Here is a 22208-nt window from a genome sequence, read left to right on the forward strand (position 1 = left end):
AATTTTGGCCACTGTTCTGGAGTCAGTTTTAAAGCCAATGTTATTCCTATGAGTATACGGACACTGCTTACGTCTTCCCCTGGATGCCTTTACGTGATGACGATTTGAAATGGGGTCGATTGCGCGTTCACAGGCACTATAAATTAAAAAACCCTGTAGCTAGTAAGTCTTTTGCAGCTGCGTCATGCGCGTGGAGGACACCGACCCGCACCTGTTCCAAGCATTAGTGTTGGGAGTAATCTTTCTCCGGTCATGTTAAGACTCGTTATAGGAGTTAAAAACATCATAAGGTAGTTAATTTAAAGCGTTTTATAGCAATTTATATCCGTTTAGTGCGATTTTGGGACATTTATTTCTGAAACGCTGTGAATCGCTGGGCACGCTTCCAGTTCATGCTGAACGCAGTTGGCATTTCCACATGGCAAGAGGACAGCTTTCCACCAAAAGACGATTAGACCCAAGAAAGGATCCTTTGCCCAAGATACTGATGGAAGAACAGCTCAAAGTAGGACATTTTTATTATGATAAATCGTGTTTCTGTCGAAAAATGTTAGTGGCTTAGGACGCCATGTTTTTTGACGTAGCTTCGCTTGGCGCAAACTGTATTGAAAAGTAAGGATAATTTAAAAAATGTAATTCCGCGATTGTATTAAGAATTAAATTGTCTATCAATCGCTGTCCACCCTATATTTTTTAGTCACGTTTATGAGTATTTATGTATACGAGTAGATCACTGTCTAATATGGCGCACGGACATTTTCTCACCAGCTGGGCTACTTTCCCCATTGTCTAACCATGATTTTGGTGGCTAAATATGCACATTTTCGAACAAACTGTATATGCATGTTGTAATGTGATGTTACAGGGGTGTCATCTGAAGAATTCTGAGAAGGTTAGTGAAAAAAATAATATATTTTGGCGATGTTTACGTTATCGCTCACTTTGGCTAGAATTAATGCTGGGGTAATGTTTGCACATGTGCTATGCTAATATAATGATTTATTGTGTTTTCGCTGTAAGACACTTAGAAAATCTGAAATTTTGTCTGTATTCACAGGATCTGTGTCTTTCGATTAGTGTATGCTGTGTATTTTTACGAAATGTTTGATGATTAGTAAGTAGGTAAACACGTTGCTCTATGTAGTTATTCTAGTCCATTTGTGACGGTGGGTGCAATTGTAACCTATGCCATCTACCTGAAATATGCACATTTTTCTAACAAAACCTATCCCATACCATAAATATGTTATCAGACTGTCATCTGATGAGTTTTTTTCTTGGTTAGGGGCTATAAATATCTTAGTTTAGCCGAATTAGTGATAGCTACTGTTGTTGGTGGACAAAGAAAGATGGTGGATTATGCTAATGTGTTTTTAGCTAATAGATTTACATCTTTACATATTGTGTCTTCCCTGTAAAACATTTTAAAAATCGGACATGTTGGCTGGATTCACAAGATCTGTGTCTTTCATTAGCTGTATTGGACTTTAATGTGTGAAAGTTAAATATTTAAAAAAAAATTTTGGGGGGAATTTCGCAGCTCTGCCTTTTCAGTGGGGGTGGGGGTGGGGGGGGAGTGCCGCTAGCGGCACCCTCATCCTAGACAGGTTAACAAGGACTCTCTCCTCCTCACCAGTGTCATGATCAAAGATATGATCAAGAGCCTCACAAACAGTATATCGTTTGGTCATTGTGCTGCAACAGAATGAATTGTGAGCAAGGCCTCAAAAAGGTTTTATATACCAGAGCTGCGAGAAATGTTCTATATATTATTGAAACAATGTTGTGATTGTTTGTGAGAATGCCAACAGGTGTGGTTCCTGTGGGGGAAAGATTCTATTGGGGGAAAATTCCATGGGGGTTACCATGGAAGCCAAGAAGGGGAGTGTGTGTGCTCAAATACACATGCATGTTGGGTCTGGGAGAAGAAGTGTGTCCATCTGATGATTGGGCATGTGCCTGAACTCAATTTTATACACTAATTGTAGTCTCACCCATTCATTTCTAATGACCGGTCATTTTTGACCGGGAACACCACAGGTGTACAAAAGTTAAATAAAACACCCAAAATGTAATGAAAATCATCAAAATGTATTTTGTGTGTTCAGATGCCCTGTGTGGACAAAGTCATGGAACCTTATGACAATCAGATGAAATTAACTACATTTTCCAGAGAGAGAAAAAACTTGTAAATCGGTCCAATTCGACCAGAACACAGCAGGAGGGTTAAGAACAAATTGTTATTTACAAGGACGGCCTACCCCGGCCAAACCCTAACATGGACGACGCTGGGCCACTTGTGAGCCGCCCTATAGTTAAAGGATCAGAGCCCTGAAGAACCAACCACCTGGACAGGCACGTCACAACCCATACACTGAACAGTAATCCTGTCCTGCGATTACCATGAATCTTCCCTTTATGTGTCTGTACCCACAGAAGCACATCTAAATCAACAACGGGTTATAAAAGTGATTTTCTAACGATTCCTCCAAAAATAGTTCCAAATGAGATTTATGCCAACACAGTCCAGGTAATGGGGTCCTGAGGCAAACGCTACAACTCAAGCCCTCTTCACTTGATCTTAGACTGTCCCGATTGAGAGTTTGGCCTCTTTTGGCAGCCAGGGCCTGTTTAACAGAGGAGAGAGCTGTTACTTTCTCAGCTATTTATGCCAAACAACACTTAACATCAGAACTGAATCACTTCCACTCGGTGCTGAAATATAGATCCACAAAATGTTGTGAAAGATGAGAGCACCTGAGGAGCGCCATGCCAGCTTTATGGTCAGCTGTCTTCAAATACAGGACAACCTGTTACTGAAGAGACTTCTTAGAAACTTCTCAGACATTTCTTGTTTATTTGCAAGAGGAAAATGTTGTATACCATTACCAGGCCAATATGGAGAGCTCTACATGTGCCAAATAGGAGTAATTAGGATTTTTACTTTCAGGTTATCTTGTAAATTTGCTTCTTTGCCTCCGGTCTTTCTCTCTCCGTCTGTTTCTACTTATGTCACCCCCCTTCTCTCTTTTCAAGTTTAGAATGAGGGATCACCTTGACGGGGAAAGTAAACATCCAACAACTCAGAGTTGAAACTCTTGTTTTCAATTCTAGTCATGGCGGAGGACACCCCACTCCCCTCTCTAAAAACGTTACAAGACCAACCGAAAAAGCTACGACTACAATAATCAACCGTTCCCTTCGCACGCCCGTTACAGTGGAGTAGAGAGATTGCATCATCCGATGGAAAATTCAATGGAAATTTGCTTCACACAAGTCAAAACTAACAGAGAGAAGGGGAGTGTTGGGAAAACTAAAAGCAGTCGACCAGTCATTGAAAACATGACCCTGAGAGAGAGAGAGACGAGGAATAAGAAGGTTTGATACACTGCCTGAGGATGTTGAATAACTTCACATGAAGTTTACTGAGAATATCTAGTTGGCATGGGAACAATTAAACACTAAGTAACGTTAAAAACAAGCAGATCCATTCAGAACAAAGTGTATTGTTTGTGTGAGGTCTGTGACTGTAAACTAAAGTGAGGATCACAAACCGCAGTTTATTGTGAAACAAACGCTGTTGAAACAGATCTTTTTAGACCGGTGTGGTCATCTTACAGACATTTCAACGGACTAGCTGGTCTTAGGAAATAGTTATTTCTTCTTTCTTTCAGTCTAGCTCATTGACTGGCCATTTAACAGTGGCATGCGAACATCTACGAACATCCTGTCAGCAATAAAGGGCCCTACTTTGTAGAAGGGCTCCCCAAGACATGTCCCTTGTCACAAACAATAAGAATTTCTCCCCACATTTAGCTAAATGGGTGCTAGGGTCTGTTCGTTGCCATGGCACTCCCTCATTGCATTCCTCCCCTTGTGCCAAACTCCCGTCTCTTATCCCTCCCCATCACCATGACCACAAGATCTTCCGAGACATGTGACACTGGATTATGGGTATGTTTATGGTTACCCACAAAGCAGCAGGGGAGGACTGGCATCCTTGCCCGCCCACAGTTGCTGACAAGTGGCTCCTCTAACCCAGAAGTCTCTGCTCTAACCATTAACATTAGGTAAAACGCTGGCCCCGGACACCGCTAGGGTAAACCCTGGCCCTGGACACCACTTCCACTTGCTCCCGAGTGACGCAGCGGTGCATCTCAGTGCTAGAGGCATCACTACAAACCCTGGTTTGATTCCAGGCTGTATCACAACCGGGTGTGATTGGGAGTCCCATAGGGCAGCGCACAATTGGCCCAGCATCGTCCGGGTTAAATAAGAATTTGTTCTTAACTGACTTGCCAAGTTAAATAAAGGTGAAATAAAACAATCCAAAACCCATAGGTGTTGCGTCCATTCAAAACACATTGGCTGAAAAGCACCCACCCTTCCCTTAGCCAAGAGTTCAACATAATACTCTCCATACATTATACTGTGTCAACACACTCACTCTGTGCCCAAAACTAACTCCTGCCTTGACGGCACACGTAACAAAGTTATGCTCAATACACCCACAATGGAGTGATTTCACAGCCAATGATATCTCAAGAACGGTGAGTGGAGAGGGAATCGGAGCTGAGTTTATATTTTGTTCTCAGGGTTTTTCAGAGCATTTTATATCACGGGTTGCCAGGTATGCTCCGTATGCATTGTGTTTCCCGTTAGAAATCACAGCGTGCAGAATCCCCTTGACTTCGCATGGATGCCAGGTCTGACTCAGCTGTTACAGTACGCCAGTATCTATAGGAACAACAACACACTTTATATCCAAACAACTTTACCACCGAGTACAGAAAACACTAAAGTATTTGCTTGTGGACTTTGGCTTCAGATTCTCATCTGTAGCCTAACACTTACGGGTCATTAGCATCTTGACTAGGGAGGGGAAATGGACAGTGGGCCATGCAGTGAAGCGTGTAACCTCCATGACCTCTTACTCCGAGGAACACACGCTTCGTTTCCATTCAAAGTAACGGCTGATTGCTTTAGAAGAAGAGATGTGGGAGAAAACATTATGGAGCCAAGATAACAGATGGTTAACTCAAGACACAAAGCTGAGTGAGGGAGATGCAGGTACATATTTAAAAGTAGCGTAAGTGCCTCCTGAGTGGCGCAGCGGTCTAAGGCACTGCATCGCAGTGCTAGAGGTGTCACAAAAGACCTGGGTTCGATCCCAGGCTGTATCACAAACGGCCGTGATCGGGAGTCCCACAGGGTGGTGCACAATTGTCCCAGCGTTGTCTGTGTTATTGGAGGGTTTGGACGGGGAGGTTTCACTTGGCTCATGCAGGCTAATCTCGGTCATCAGTTGAACAGTCTTTCCTCTGACACATTGGTGCGGGTGGGTGTTAGAAGAAGTTCAGTTTGGCAGGTCATGTTTCGGAGGACACATGACTCGACCTTTGCCTCTCGAGCCCGTTGGGGGAGTTGCAGAGATGAGACAACATAAAAAAAAATGGGAGAAAACATAAATAAAAAGTCATATTGAGCATTGAATGATACAATAATCATGACAATTACATCTGCATTTAAACGAGATCAACACAGTCGAAGTAATTTGGGTCAATATTTATCATGGACGTGTTTTTGGAAGAGTCCCATGGGACATAATAAAAGCCCGTTTCTGACGATCCCCATAACATTATGTCAGACCCATTACAATAGAATGACTGTGGGCAGCCCATCATTACAGAGCATAACAGACAGCTCCACCTCTCTCAGGACATATAATACATACAACACAATCATAATAATTACTGTTCAGGGAGAGTCTTTAGTTATACAGCTGTACCATTGAGAGCATCTTGACCGGTTGCATCACCGCCTGATATGGCAACTACTTGGCATCCGACTGCAAGGCGCTACAGAGTGTAGTGTGTACGGCCCAGTACATCACTGGGGCCGAGCTCCTTGCCATCCAGGACCTCTGTACCAGGCGGTGTCAGAGGAAGGCCCCAAAAATGGTCAAAGACTCCAGCCACCCCAGTCATAGACTGTTCTCTCTGCTACTTTAGGCAAGCGTTACCGATGCACCAAGTCTGGAACCAACAGGACCCTGAACAGCTTCTATCCCCCAAGCCATAAGACTGCTAACTAGTTTGTTAAATCGTTAACCAAATAGCTACCTGGACTATGTGCATTGACTCTTTAGACTCATCACATATGCTGCTGCTACTGTTTATTATCTATCCTGTTTCCTAGTACCTTTATCCCTCCCTATATTTACATATCTGCCTCCATTACCTCGTACCCCTGAACTTCCACTCGGTACTGGTACCCCGTGTATATAGCCAAGTTATCATTACTCATTGTGTATTTATTCCTTGTGTTATTATTTTTCAATTAATTCAACAACAAAAAATCTCTGCATTGTTGAGAAGGGTAAGTCAGTATTTCACTGTTAGTCTACACCTGTTGTTTACAAAGCATGTAACAAATAACATTTGATTTGATAAAGATTCCAAACAAACGAAAGGCATCATGGCCACCAGAACCAGCTGCCTCTCCGAGCTGGCACTCTGACTGATCATCATCTACTTGGCAGCCACTGATGTGCTTATCACCCAGGCTCAGCACCTGGACATAGTCAGGTTGCTGCTGCCCCCTTGGGGAATGGAGTGTGGAAATGGCGGTGAGTTGTAGTGTGTTGTCTAAACTACCCAACCTATTCCCCAACAGTCTGGTCTTCCTGGAAACTCATCAGAAAAGTCTCTCTCTCTCTGTCTTCATCTCTCTCTTCCTCTTACCCCCTTTCTCTCTCTGTCTTCATCTCTCTCTTCCTCTTACCCCCTCTCTCTCTCTGTCTTCATCTCTCTCTTCCTCTTACCCCCTCTCTTTCTCTCTCTCGCTCTTCCTCTTACCCCCTCTCTTCTCTCTGTCTTCATCTCTCTCTTCCTCTTACCCCCCCTCTCTCTCTGTCTTCATCTCTCTCTTCCTCTTACCCCCTCTCTCTCTCTGTCTTCATCTCTCTCTTCCTCTTACCCCCTCTCTCTCTCTGTCTTCATCTCTCTCTTCCTCTTACCCCCTCTCTCTCTCTGTCTTCATCTCTCTCTTCCTCTTACCCCCTCTCTTTCTCTCTCTCGCTCTTCCTCTTACCCCTCTCTTTCTCTGTCTTCATCTCTCTCTTCCTCTTACCCCCTCTCTCTCTGTGTCTTCATCTCTCTCTTCCTCTAACCCCCTCTCTTCTCTCTGTCTTCATCTCTCTCTTCCTCTTACACCCTCTCTCTCTGTGTCTTCATCTCTCTCTTCCTCTTACCCCCTCTCTCTCTGTGTCTTCATCTCTCTCTTCCTCTTACCCCCTCTCTCTTTCTGTCTTCATCTCTCTCTTCCTCTTACCCCCTCTCTTTCTCTCTCTCGCTCTTCCTCTTACCCCCTCTCTTTCTCTGTCTTCATCTCTCTCTTCCTCTAACCCCCTCTCTTCTCTCTCTGTCTTCATCTCTCTCTTCCTCTAACCCCCTCTCTTCTCTCTCTCTCTCTCTGTCTTCATCTCTCTCTTAATCTAACCCCCTCTCTATTTCTCTCTGCCTTCATCTCTCTCTTCTAGAGGTCGACCGATGGCCGATTAATTAGGGCCTAGTTCAAGTTTTCAACAATCGGTAATCTGCATTTTTGGATGCCGATTATGGCCGATTACAATGCACTCTACGAGGAGACTGCGTGGCAGGCAGATCACCTGTTATGCGAGTGCAGAAAATAGCCACGGTAAGTTTCTAGATAGCATTAAACTTATCTTATGAAAAACAATCAATCTTAACATAATCACTAGTTAACTACACATGGTTGATGATATTACTAGATTATCTAGCTTGTCCTGCGTTGCATATAATCAATGCGGTGCCTGTTAATTTATCATCGAATCACAGCCTACTTCGCCAAACGGGTGAGGATTTAACAAGCGCATTCTGCATATTTAGATAACATTGCCTGCTAACATTAATTTATATTAACTAGGGAAATTGTGTCACTTGTCTTGCGTTCAGTGCAAGCAGAGTCAGGGTATATGCAGCAGTTTGGGCCGCCTGGCTCGTTGCGAACTGTGTGAAGACCATTCCTTCCTAACAAAGACCGTAATTAATTTGCCAGAATTTTACATACTTATGACAAAACATTGAAGGTTGTGCAATGTAATAGCAATATTTAGACTTAGGGTTGCCGCCCGTTAGATAAAATACGGAACGGTTCCGTATTTCACTGAAAGATAAACGTTTTGTTTTTGAAATGATAGTTTCCGGATTTGACCATATTAATGACCTAAGGCTCGTATTTCTGTGTGTTATTATATTCTAATTAAGTCTATGATTTGATATTTGATAGAGCAGTCTGACTGAGCGGTGGTAGGCAGCAGCAGTAAGCATTCATTCAAACAGCTCTTCCCTGTTCTTTAAGCATTGAGCTGTTTATGACTTCAACTCCCGAGATTAGGCTGGCAATACATAAATGCCTATAAGAACATCCAATAGTCAAAGGTATATGAAGTACAAATGGAATAGGGAGAAATCGTCCTATAATTCCTATAATAACTACAACCTAAAACTTCTTAACTGGGAATATTGAAGAATCATGTTAAAAGGAACCACCAGCTTTCATATGTTCTCATGTTCTGAGCAAGGAACTTAAACGTTAGCCTTTTTACATGGCACATATTGCACTTTACTTTCTTCTCCAACACTGTTTTTGCATTATTTAAACCAAATTGAACATGTTTCATTATTTATTTGAGACTACATTTATTTTATTTATGTATTATATTAAGTTAAAATAAAAGTGTTCATTCTGTATTATTGTAATTGTCATCATTACAAATATATATATATATTAAAATCGGCCGATGAATCGGTATCGGCTTTTTTTGGTCCTCCAATAATCTGTATCTGTGTTGAAAACTCTGAATCGGTCGACCTCTATTCTCTTCCTCTGACCCCCTCTCTCCCTCTCTCTCTCAATCTAACCCCTCCTCTCTCTCTCTCTCTCTCTCTGTCTTCATCTCTCTCTTCGTCTTACCCCCTCTCTTTCTCTCCCTCTTTGTCTTCATCTCGCTCTCAATCTAACCCCCTCTCTTTCTCTCTAACCCCCTCTCTCCCCCTCTCTCTCTCTCTCTGTCTTCATCTCTCTCTTCCCCTCTCTCTCTCTCTCTTTCTGTCTTCCATTGAAACAGTTAGGCGGACAGCATCCCTGGAAAGGTTCTAACTGAACCTCACTCCCCAACCCACGAAAACAGCATGACAGCAACACATACTACAGTGCCTTGTGGCTCAGTTGGCAGAGCATGGTGCTTGCAATGCCATGGTTGTGGGTTTGATTCCCACCGGGGGACCAGTAGGAAGGAAATAAAAAGTATGCACTCACTACTGTATAAGTCGCTCTGGATAAGAGTGTCTGATAGAATGTAAATACTACATTATGAAATGTTGTGAGACGTTGGATCTCTGACCGTGTGCTTGGATTTGCTTCCGATAAGGATGTTCATTAACCATGCTGGGAGGCACAGCTGGTCAGTGACCAGAGCATTGAGAGGTCAAGGCTAGAACAACAACAGTGACCACAGGGAATCCCTCTAGCCAAGTGACCTCAAATGACCTTGCACGCCGACTGCCTGTGCAGAGTGCTGATACGGTATCTCCAACCAAAAACCGTTTAAAGTTGATGATGAAAGCTTCTAAAACAGCAACAGCTGAGGCGCTAATCATACAAGCAGCGTTTTGAAGGATGCGCCACCCACTTCAAAAAGACAAGCGGACATTTTTTTCAGACAGAACAAAAACACTGGAGTCCCAAAGCAACTTGATAAATCTGCAGACGGCTGCTCTGTCATTAGGGGAACCCCTCTCTCTCTCTCTAGTCTCATCACATCTGGCAAGAGAGAGAGAGAGAACAAACACAGAGACGCGCAGCAGTACCGACTTCTATCAACAGCCAGACGGGACGCCTGCTGCCTGTACTTCTAAAGGCTTCTCGGGGCTCAGATGAGAAGAAAGACTCTCTCTCTCTGGTAAGGTTAGAGCGGTATCCAGATGTTCATACCGTCATACCGTTTCTGTACCATATGGTATTACTGGAAGTGCACACAAGGTGACAACGACACATAAAACAATTTAGGCAACAGGGATCTTTATCCAGAAGGGCATTGAACGTCTCTGCTGTAACCAAGCCGTGTTCACATTGGCAGTTTGAAGTGACTCAAATCCTATTTATTTGCATTTCAGATTCAAATCTGTTCTTTTTCCTGGCCATGTGACTTGTGTCTGAACAGTCAAATCTGATTCCTGGCCATGTGACTTGTGTCTGAACGGTCAAATCTGATTAATTTGCCTTCAAATGTTTTTTAGACTGTTAATCACCATATCTTTTCGCTTGCTAGCTACTCTGTTGACAGTTTGACAAGAACATGTGGTATGTTAGCTTTAGCTTGTTTACAAACAAATGAGTGAATGTGCTAGAAAGCTGAACGGCTACCTAGCTACTTAACTTTGTTGACTCCTGTGGCTAGCTAGCTAGTGGACTCCTGTGGCTAGCTAGCTAGCGGACTGCTGTGGCTAGCTAGCTAGTGGACTGCTGTGGCTAGCTAGCTAGTGGACTGCTGTGGCTAGCTAGCTAGTGGACTGATGTGGCTAGCTAGCTAGTGGACTGATGTGGCTAGCTAGCTAGTGGACTGCTCTGGCTAGCTAGCTAGTGGACTGCTGTAGCTAGCTAGCTAGTGGACTGCTGTGGCTAGCTAGCTAGTGGACTGCTGTGGCTAGCCAAAAAGGACTCGTTTTTAAAGTTGGATCATCTAATCCTTTGAGGCTTTAAAAGTGTTCTTACCACTATTATTTTGAACATTCAAAACAACTGGGTAACTTCCATGGCAGGCATTGTTGTCACCATAACTTGCTACATAACTGAGTGATAGGAAGCACAAGCACCACCACCAATCAGCCTACACCACTGCACACACCTCGTTACTATAACAACTAGTGTAGGCTTGTCATCAAATGACTGCTGTCTGAACACACACAAGTCCCATTTGGTCACTTGTAACTTGCTGTTTGGACAGTCAGTTGTCCAAAACGTATTAGAAAAACAAAACTGATTGGAGCATTAAGGCCTGCAGTGTGAACAAGGCTCAAGAAGCTTGCGATTGACATCGAACCACTTAGCTAGCAAGTTAACATAGCTGGAGCCCTGAGCTTGATATAATATATAACACATATTATATTTATTATAGCTATACTTAACTTACAGTTATAAGCCGTAGCATAGCACACATCTCCGCATCCCCCGCAAGGAGGCGGTGCCCCCAAAAAATATCTATTTTTGTTGAAAAAAGAATTACAGTGTGGAAAATTATCCCGTTGGTATTTCGAAATACCCCAGTATACGGTATAAACAGTAAATCACCAAGATTATCTGTGGTCTCATAGAAACAGACACCTGCTTGTTTTCACCCACATCCTACCAGTCTGACAGTGACTCTCCAGATCAGGATAAATCTCCCATCAGGCCTCTGTCTGTCGCATGGCGCCAAGGCATTCCATGGGCGCTCCCAGAAAAAACATTAACATTTCATACAGGTTTCACCTATTAATTAATGGATTTGAGGCACTTCTAAAACCTTTGGAATGTGACCTAATGTAGGAACATTTTCTTTCTTAGTTTAAGGCAACATTCCGCTCTCTTTGTCTTTGGAAGGAGAGGCTCAAACACAAGGTCCTTCCAGGTGAATAAAGGTTAGATAAATAAATTCTGTCCTGATAAAAATAAAAGGGGGAGAGGGAGGGGGGCATGTTGCATTTGATTCAAGACCTCAAAATGAAAGAGAGACATTTTTTTGGGGGGGGGGGGGGCACTAGGCTCTTTGATGAACAAAGCTGTGATTTCAACAGACAGATGAATGCAACGATAGGAGAATTAATGAGAGATGAGAGATTAATGACAGCAGGAATTAGATATCAACACCAGTCACCACAGTAAATTGCAGTTCCTCCAGGATTTCACAGGGATTTTTTGTGATATTTGTGGAGGGAGGGGGGGGGGGGGGATTCCTGTGGCAATTCTAACATTTTGCATTGCAATGTGCAATGATTTGGTCTAATTTGTCGCAAAAACCTGGTGACAAGGTTAAAGGTTTGTTGATCTGTGGCTTGATAGCAACAGTACTCTTACAATAGCTTACTTAAAGGTCCCACCTTCTCCCCTTCCCCTGCCTGGCCATTTCTCCCACACACACTGTCCGTTTGGGGAGAGGAGAGAGGACTAAACTGAGCTGCCCAGTTTGATGAATATCCATCTTCATCCTCCTCTGCTTAATATTGTCCAGAGTTTGGAACTTGGAATGCAGAAATTGTTTCGCATTTCAAGTCAAATACAGCCGTGGCGTCCAAGGTCTGTTATTCAATCAGGAAGAGACAGAGGGAGCACAGATTTACATATAACATAAATAAATGTTTACCATGTGTGGCCTGGGACCCACTTGTATGTCTTTTTTACTGAAAGGAGGCGCTAAATCATCTTTATTACATATCTAAGTTACAGGAGATCAGGTAGAAACATTACCTCTCTGCTTTTCACTCAAATTCTAGACAGGAATATGGGAGTGGCGCGAATCAGGGATTTATGGGAAGGTAGCCTAGCAACATCACCACAGTCTCATCAGTAATGGACGATGGCTTACTTAAAGGGATAGTCCACTCAAAAAGAAAGCTCATCTGTATGAACTCAGCTCATCTTTGGACCACTTAAAGGGAAAGTCCACTCAAAAAAACAAGATTTTGGTATTTGTTTCATTAGTCCACTGTTGATAGAGTCCCAAAATGTTTTGCATGTCAGCAGTCGAGATAAGATATTCAACCTTCAAGAAGTATAGTGTGTCACCGGCCACATCATCATATGATGCAAACTGAGGTGTTGAGTCTGTTGACATTCAGTATTGGCCATGCTGCTGTGAAGGGTGATGCAGTCTGATTTCTGGGCCTACTACTTCCCCGCAGCCAGGACAGAGCTGCCACTCATCCTTCATTACAGCTAACCTTAGCAGCCTGGTGGGAGGCCTCTCTCCCTCTCTGTTGTCCCGACATGAGAGCAGCCATGGGTGGACAAACAAACCATCCACGCCCCCTCTCTCTGGTTCAAACCTCCATGGGACCGGTCCAGAAGTAAGAGTATACAGGTACGCGCACACACATACACACACATTTTTGGCATGCTTCTGAGTGATCTTATCTGTGTAGAATATATGTGCAGCATCATGAGACACTGTGCAGACGTTTACATTCATTTCATGAAAGCATCTCTTTGAAAGCATACAGTCCCTAAAAATTATATACGGCAACAGCAACAGCCCTCAGCTCCCCTCCTGAGGAGAATCAATTGGTGGTCCTCACACGGAATAAGTGTGTCAGTACAGAATAACGAACAAATCTAGGGAACGCGAAGCGAGGTGGCCATCTCTGTCGGCGCCGGAAGTAAATCTATGGTATAGTGAGGTGCTGTTAGGCCCCAGGAGACGCGACTGAAAAGCAGCTACGCCACCCCATAGTCATCATCATTACAGCCACTAGTGAAACACATGGGATTACTTTTCCTGCCTCCAACGGTTCTCTCTTAGAAGAGAGATATATAGGCTACTACATACAGTACAGACTAGGTTACAGGAATGTAGATGTGTCAGCACTGTTTGGAGATGAATCATTGTGCTCCTCTTTTGAACAACGTCCATTGTCTCCGTGTTTATTAAAATAGTCCCATAAACATCTTTAAGAGAGTCTTTTGCATGTGTGGACCAGATGGAAGGCGCCAACACTACGCAGATTGACAAATTCAACCCACCTTCCAATTAACATGAGTAGGCCGCCTTCATAACGCACTGTAGGACCTTAGCATCTAAAATGTTAAGGTCCTTGCTCCATTGTATAAAGACATTCGACATAATCCCTTCAAATGGTGCATTTTGAGTTCTCTAATTAGCCTATTGAAGGATTTAACCGTAGATAAACAGATCATTAGCACATCGACACATTTAGGTTGAAGAGGCATCCGTTAATCTGAATTGGAAATGCTCAATCATACATTTAGACTTGGGGTAGCACTAAGGCCGGAATGGCGCATTGTGCCTGCTAGCTGATCAAATTCACATTAACAAGCATTAAGAGAGACAAATCACCATGAGTGAATTCCCACAAACTCATTTTACGATGTCTCCACAAGAAAAACAACCAAACTTCTACAGCTGCATTGCTTGCTGTTTGGGGTTTTAGGCTGGGTTTCTGCACAGCACTTTGTGACATCGGCTGATGTAAAGGGGGCTTTAATAAACACATTTGATTGATTGATTAACTAGCTATGCCAGTACCTCATACTCCTGGTATGTGTAAGGGCTCATTACAATGACACACACTTAGTCAAGTATTTGTCTAGGACAAGGCTGATAAGGAAACCATTAGGGGTAGTCCTTATCACTACACATGGAGCCTAATACAGCTGTGTTTAGATAGGCAGCCCAATTTTGATATTTTTTCAACTAATTGTTCTTTTGACCAATCACATCAAGATCCTTTAATATCAGATCTTTTTCAGAGCTGATCTGATTGGTCAAAAGACCAATTAGGAAGAAAAAGAGATCAGATTCGGGATGCCTGTGTAAACACAACTATACTTCAGGGAAGAAGAGATAGTTAAAAAGTATAGGTGTTGGGTAGGCTACAGCACAAAACTCAAAAATGGGTAATACCAGCTCGATTTCAACAAACACACACAGATGGCACCTTTTCTAGGCGACAGCTTTGTTTGTTCAAGTATTTACTGCCTGGAAATATTTGTCCCTTATGGTCTTGTCTGGCAAACGCAGCGCACACGGGACAATGTTTTTATCCGAAAAAAGTGAATCATCTTCGAGCAGCTTATGACTAATGGCACGGCCACAAACCGAACAGCTGACATTCCCTGCGCCGTGATCCATAACAAATACAGTCGAGGAAAATGTCAAATGTCAGGTGAAAACAACTAAAGGCGCTTCATTAAATAGTACCCGCAAAAAATCCGTCAACAGTGAAAAGGCGACTCCGGGATGCTGGCCTTCTTGGCAGAATTCCTCTGACCAGTGTCTGTGTTCGTTTGCCCATCTTAATCTTTTCTTTTTATTGGCCAGTCTGAGATATGGCTTTTTCTTTGCAACTCTGCCTAGAAGACCAGCATCCCGGAGTCGCCTCTTCACTGTTGAGCCTGGTGTTTTGCGGGTACTATTTTATGAAGCTGCCAGTTAAGGACTTATGAGGCATCTGTTTCTCAAACTAGACACTCTAATGTACTTGTCCTCTTGCTCAGTTGTGCACAGGGGCCTCCCACTCTTCTTTGACTCTATGTAAACAGGAAACCATATATCCTGAGGCTGCCTTCATTGTAGCTGGATTGGATTGGGATATGTTCCGCATTGCGTCCAACAACAACATTGACGAATACGCTGATTCGGTGAGCGAGGTCATTAGAAAGTGCATCGGCGATGTCATACACACAACAACTATTAAAACATTCCCAACCAGAAACCGTGGATTGATGGCAGCATTCGCGCGAAACTGAAAGCGCGAACCACTGCTTTTAACCAGGGCAAGGTGATCGGAAACATGACCGAATACAAACAGTGTAGCTATTCCCTCCGCAAGGCAATCAAACAAGCTAAGCGTCAGTATAGAGACAAAGTAGAGTTGCAATTCAACGGCTCAGACACAAGAGGTATGTGGCAGGGTCTACAGTCAATCACGGATTACAAAAAGAAAACCAGCCCCGTCGCGGACCAGGATGTCTTGCTCCCAGACAGACTTTGCTCGCTTTGAGGACAATACAGTGCCACTGACATGGCCCGCTACCAAAACCTGCGGACTCTCCTTCACTGCAGCCGACGTGAGTAAAACATTTAAACGTGTTAACCCTCGCAAGGCTGCAGGCCCAGATGGCATCCCCAGCCGCGTCCTCAGAGCATGCGCAGACCAGCTGGCTGGTGTGTTTATGGACATATTCAATCAATCCTTATCCCAGTCTGCTGTTCCCACATGCTTCAAGAGGGCCATCATTGTTCCTGTTCCCAAGAAAGCTAAGGTAACTGAGCTAAACTGAGCTGTACACTCTCGTTGGCTGGCCCTTGCTTCATACTCGTCGTCAAACCCACTGGCTCCAGGTCATCTACAAGACCCTACTAGGTAAAGTCCCCCCTTATCTCAGCTCGCTGGTCACCATAGCAGCACCTACCTGTAGAACGCGCTCCAGCAGGTATATCTCTCTGGTCTCCCCCAAAACCAATTCTTCCTTTGGCCGCCTCTCCTTCCAGTTCTCTGCTGCCAATGACTGGAACGAACTACAAAAATCTCTGAAACTGGAAACACTTATCTCCCTCGCTAGCTTTAAGCACCAGCTGTCAGAGCAGCTCATAGATTACTGCACCTGTACATAGCCCATCTATAATTTAGCCCAAACAACTACCTCTTTACCTACTGTATTTATTTATTTATTTATTTATTTTGCTCCTTTGCACCCCATTATTTCTATCTCTACTTTTTTCTATCTCTACTATCTCTACTTTTCTTTACTTTTTTTTACTTGCTATATTGTATTTACTTCGCCACCATGGCCTTTTTATATTTTTATTTATTTATATATATATTTTGTTTGCCTTTACCTCCCTTATCTCACCTCACTTGCTCATATTGTATATAGACTTATTTTTCACTGTATTATTGACTGTATGTTTGTTTTACTCCATGTGTAACTATGTGTTGTTGTATGTGTCGAACTGCTTTGCTTTATCTTGGCCAGGTCGCAATTGTAAATGAGAACGTGTTCTCAATTTGCCTACCTGGTTAAATAAAGGTGAAAAAAATAAAAAAATAAAAATAAACGACTACCGCCCCGTAGCACACACTTCCGTCATCATGAAGTGCTTTGAGACACTAGTCAAGGACCATATCACCTCCACCCTACCTGACACCCTAGACCCACTCCAATTTACTTACCGCCCCAATAGGTCCACAGACGACGCAATCGCAACCACACTGCACACTGCCCTAACCCATCTGGACAAGAGGAATACCTATGTGAAAATGCTGTTCATTGACTACTGCTCAGCATTTAACACCATAGTACCCTCCAAACTCATCATCAAGCTCGAGACCCTGTGTCTCGACCCCGCCCTGTGCAACTGGGTACTGGACTTCCTGACGGGCCGCCCCCAGGTGGTGAGGGTAGGTAACAACATCTCCACCCCGCTGATCCTCAACACTGGGGCCCCACAAGGGTGCGTTCTGAGCCCTCTCCTGTACTCCCTGTTCACCCACGACTGCGTGGCCATGCACGCCTCCAACTCAATCATCAAGTTTGCGGACGACACTACAGTGGTAGGCTGATTACCAACAACGACGAGACGGCCTACAGGGAGGAGGTGAGGGCCCTCGGAGTGTGGTGTCAGGAAAATAACCTCACACTCAACATCAACAAAACAAAGGAGATGATTGTGGACTTCAGGAAACAGCAGAGGGAGCACCCCCCTATCCACATCGACGGGACAGTAGTGGAGAGGGTAGTAAGTTTTAAGTTCCTCGGCGTACACATCACGGACAAACTGAATCGGTCCACCCACACAGACAGCGTTGTGAAGAAGGCGCAGCAGCGCCTCTTCAACCTCAGGAGGCTGAAGAAATTTGTCTTGTCACCAAAAGCACTCACAAACTTCTATAGATGCACAATCGAGAGCATCCTGTTGGGCTGTATCACCGCCTGGTACGGCAACTGCTCCGCCAGCAACCATAAGGCTCTCCAGAGGGTAGTGAGGTCTGCACAACGCATCACTGGGGGCAAACTACCTGCCCTCCAGGGCACCTACACCACCCGATGTCACAGGAAGGCCATAAAGATCATCAAGGACAACAACCCCCCGAGCCACTGCCTGTTCACCACGCTATCATCCAGAAGGCGAGATCAGTACAGGTGCATCCAAGCAGGGACCGAGAGACTGAAAAACAGCTTCTATCTCAAGACCATCAGACTGTTAAACAGCCACCACTAACATCGAGTGGCTGCTGCCAACATACTGACTCAACTCCAGCTCACTTTAATAATGGAAATTGATGGAAATTGATCAAAAATGTATCACTAGCCACTTTAAACAATGCCACTTAATATAATGTATATGTATATACTGTACTCTATATCATCTACTGCATCTTGCCATCTTTATGTAATACATGTATCACTAGCCACTTTAAACTATGCACTTTTATGTTTACATATCCTACATTACTCATCTCATATGTATATACTGTACTCGATACCATCTACTGCATCTTGCCTATGCCGTTCTGTACCATCACTCATTCATATATCTTTATGTACATATTCTTTATCCCTTTACACTTGTGTGTATAAGGTAGTAATTGTGGAATTGTTAGGTTAGATTACTCGTTGGTTATTACTGCATTGTCGGAACTAGAAGCACAAGCATTTCGTTACACTTGCATTAACATCTGCTAACCATGTGTATGGGACAAATAACATTTGATTTGATTTGATTCTTTCTATTCTGGTTAGAGCCAGTTTGCACTGTTCTGTGAAGGGAGTAGTACACAGCGTTGTACGAGATCTTCAGTTTCTTGGCAATTTCTCGCATGGAATAGCCTTCATTTCTGAGAACAAGAATAGACTGATGAGTTTCAGAAGAAAGTACTTAGTTTCTGGCCATTTTGAGCCTGTAATCAAACCCACAAATGCTGATGCAACAGATACTCAACTAGTCTAAAGAATGTCAGTTTTATTGCTTCTTTAATCAGTATAACAGTTTTCAGCTGTGCTACCATAATTTCAAAGAGTTTTCTAATGATCAATTAGCCTTTTAAAATGAGAAACTTGGATTAGCTAACACAACGTGCCATTGGAACACAGGAGTGATGGTTGCTGATAATGGGCCTCTGTACGCCTATGTAGATATTCAATAAAAAATGTCTACACTGTATTTCTGATCAATTTGATGTTATTTTAATGGTCCAAAAAATTGCTTTTCTTTCAAAAACAAGGACATTTCTAAGTGACCCCAAACTTTTGAACGGTATTGTATACAATCTATGTCTCGTCTTAAAAACGATTCCTTAACCTGTCTCCACCCATTCATCTACACTGATTGAAGTGACATCAATAAGGGATCATAGCTTTCACCTGGATTCATCTGGTCAGTCTATGTCATGGAAAGAGCAGGTGTTCATAATGTTTTGTACACTCAGTGTATATGATCTCCAGAGCTGGTCAAAACGGCATTCTGCATGCGTTTCTACTGATGTCGGTCTGCACATGGTCCTTTAACATGACGAGCCGTATATATAACATTAAAATAAAATGAAAAGGCCTCATATCAACCCATGCATTGACCTGACCTTGAGTTGAAGTTTAAGCCAAGTCAGGGACCTGTCATTAGACAGACGCATACATGTTAGCATGCGCGCGCACACACACACGAGGCACACCCCAACACCATTTGAAAGTGTATCATTTTGTTTGGCCATGGCACAGAATCAGTCCCAACTGTCCTATACAATTCTAAATTCAATGCTTTCTACTGGATGGTTATATGCGGAAATGTATAGTGATAGAGCCCAAACTCAATTGGTTAGCTACTGATGCAACAGGTAGTTTATGCGCTCCGTCATAAAAAACATTTAGCCATCTGAAAATGACCCGTCTGCGTCCATGATTACACTGCAACACTAGTCTGTCTGTGTCAATTGCTTTCAGAGGCCAATGCATTAGCCTGGTTCGCTCACAACATGCGTTACTTTGCTCTGTAGCAAAACCATTAATCACGGAGCCGTGGTGACAGGTCATTGAAATGTCTCGGTAGACACAGAGCGCACAGCAAGCGCATCAGTTTAAGCTCCCCAATTTGTTCCACACTATGGACATGTTCTGGCTGCGCATTTTGTGAAGTGTCGCACTGTCAAGATATGAGATAAAGCTTTACCAGAATTACACGTTACGCAAATAATAATGGCATTGCTTGGTTTTACGCTTGGTTGTTGATGGTGTCAAAGACATGCGCTGCGTATTTACACCCACAACGTTCATCCAACTCAGCAGTTTCATGCATCAGTCTGTATGACTTAAAAAGTAATCATATTTATAAACATTCTTAAATCCCAACACTAGACCCACAAAGAAAGCGTTTATGGGCCCATCACTCAGTTTCATAATAATAATATAATTATTGGCACAGGACCAATGTGCAAAAAAGTTCAACTTTATGCAAAGGAATTGCACCAAGGAATTTTAGAATACGATATGCGGTATCACTAAATCGTATCACTAAACATGCACAGACTATGTGACTTCATCAAACTATTAGGGAAAACATGAATGAATGGATGGATGAATGAATAAATAAATGGATGCATATTTGCTAGGCAATACTTTCTCACGGTTACACAATAGCAAACCACTTGAGCCAAATGAGAGAGAACAGAAAGAAATATGATGAGCGCGACATACCGTCCAGAAGGCGATATGCAGTCGACAGTTGGCAGTACCACAGCGTGAGGTGTATTCCAACGGACCACAGGGAGAGGCTGATGATAAAGGGGGGAAAAGTTAAGAATTTAGCTGAATAAAAAAATGTTGGTTTTGTCAAAACACTTTCAATACGCGTAAAATATGCATGAATTTACCAGGAAGTCATCTTCAGTCTAGGTAAGTCCACACAAAAGTCCTCTTGTTCCAATGTGATAGTGGTAAGAGTTGGAGCACCGCTCTATCCTTCACTCACTCACTCTCTTTAAAATGTCTCGATCTCCCCTCACTCACTCACTCTCTTTAAAATGTCTCGATCTCCCCTCACTCACTCACTCTCGGTTTCCTTGGACTGCCCGCAGTTCCAAATGAAACAACGGTTCCTTTAGTCCTCCAGGACTAAAACACTGAAATCTGACTCCTCACAGTCGCTCCTCGTGGACTCTCCCCTCATATACCACTACCCCAGATTCAAATTAACGCACACCAACTTCCCTTCCTCTCTATTAAGGAGTGAGCTCTCTCTCCTATCTTTCTCCTGTTTTTAAATGGTTCTTATATGGCCTTGAAATGAGAAAATATGCAACAGGCACAGACGCATACATTTTTTGTATAAAAAAAGTGTCCGTTATCACTTGTAGATATTACTTTTTTTTTGTGATGAATATTCACATCATCTTTACCAAACCAGTTGAGGTCAGTGTTTATGGGGCTTTGGTTTGAGTGGGAAACCTGTCTACTACTTATACACTTCTGTTGACTTCTAATATGGCTATAACCAAACAAAGTATTTATTAAAAGAGTAATCATCAAAACATGTATCTTTTTAAGAGAATATCCCCATTGGAAATGCAGTATGTGCCAGCTCAACATTTAAAAAAAAATACTTCTTCCATCAACAGTAAGCAGTAACCATGGCGACAGAGTTGAGTAAAAAAAAAAAAACTCACTGATACTGTAAACCTACACACTTATTTTGAATGTACAGCTGTTGACTGTCTGCACTTCAATAAAGACTTTGGCACAGTCCATACCCACCAGCACCCCTTGCCCGACCTTAGAGTCTGTTGGGTGTATAGTCAAGATGGAATCCAGCATCCAGGTCCCAAGAGCCTTGATGTCTGTCTGGAAGATGCCTTTGAAGAAGACAGCTCTGAAATTCCCTTCCCGTCCACAGCCCAGACTGATGCAGACGAGTCACAGCCATGAGGGATGCTGTTTGAGGCCAAACCACTGATAGGAGAGGCTATCACAATGGTTGTTTAACTTCATCCAGTTAGCAGAACATAATTCACTTGTGTTTCCTATTCTACGGGGGCATAATGGGAATGAATACAAACGTATCATCATCAGCATTGAATCTCCTTCATCCTCTTTCCTTTTAGCCATGTGTGACATGTCATTCACCTATTTACCTTATAGCCTATAAGCACGGCACAATTATGCTTATTCCTCTCGCTTGCTGTTCAGCCTATGGACTCACTCTTACAATTATCACCTTTCCAACGGGAATAAATATATCAACTTACCCATGTTCTCTCACTTACTGTTTTTCAGCAACAGTTTTCAATTGACAACCACTGCTTTCCATGTTGTTTAAGTCATGTCAGACGCTGAAACCTCCCTGAGGGAGAGGACACGTCCCTTGGTCCAGCGATCAAACTACACTTATGCCATCCAGGTGATTGATCCACGACTAGCAT

General features: G+C 43.1%; 1 protein-coding gene across 1 annotated transcript in view; it reads right to left on the bottom strand.

Annotated features, from left to right (window-relative positions):
- The window catches only part of LOC129823006 (collagen alpha-1(XVIII) chain-like), a 131276-nt gene extending 109643 nt beyond the window's left edge, over positions 1-21633 (bottom strand). Inside the window, exons 1-2 of the mRNA XM_055881659.1 lie at positions 20664-21633; positions 20488-20564 (exon numbers count right to left, since the gene is read on the bottom strand). Of these exons, the coding sequence (XP_055737634.1) occupies positions 20488-20564; positions 20664-20674 (88 nt within the window). The 5' untranslated portion in view covers positions 20675-21633. The remainder of the gene's footprint in view (positions 1-20487; positions 20565-20663) is intronic.
- Between the last annotated feature and the right edge of the window lie 575 nt (positions 21634-22208).

The sequence above is a fragment of the Salvelinus fontinalis genome, chromosome 25, assembly GCF_029448725.1.
Source record: "Salvelinus fontinalis isolate EN_2023a chromosome 25, ASM2944872v1, whole genome shotgun sequence".
Taxonomy (NCBI): domain Eukaryota; kingdom Metazoa; phylum Chordata; class Actinopteri; order Salmoniformes; family Salmonidae; genus Salvelinus; species Salvelinus fontinalis.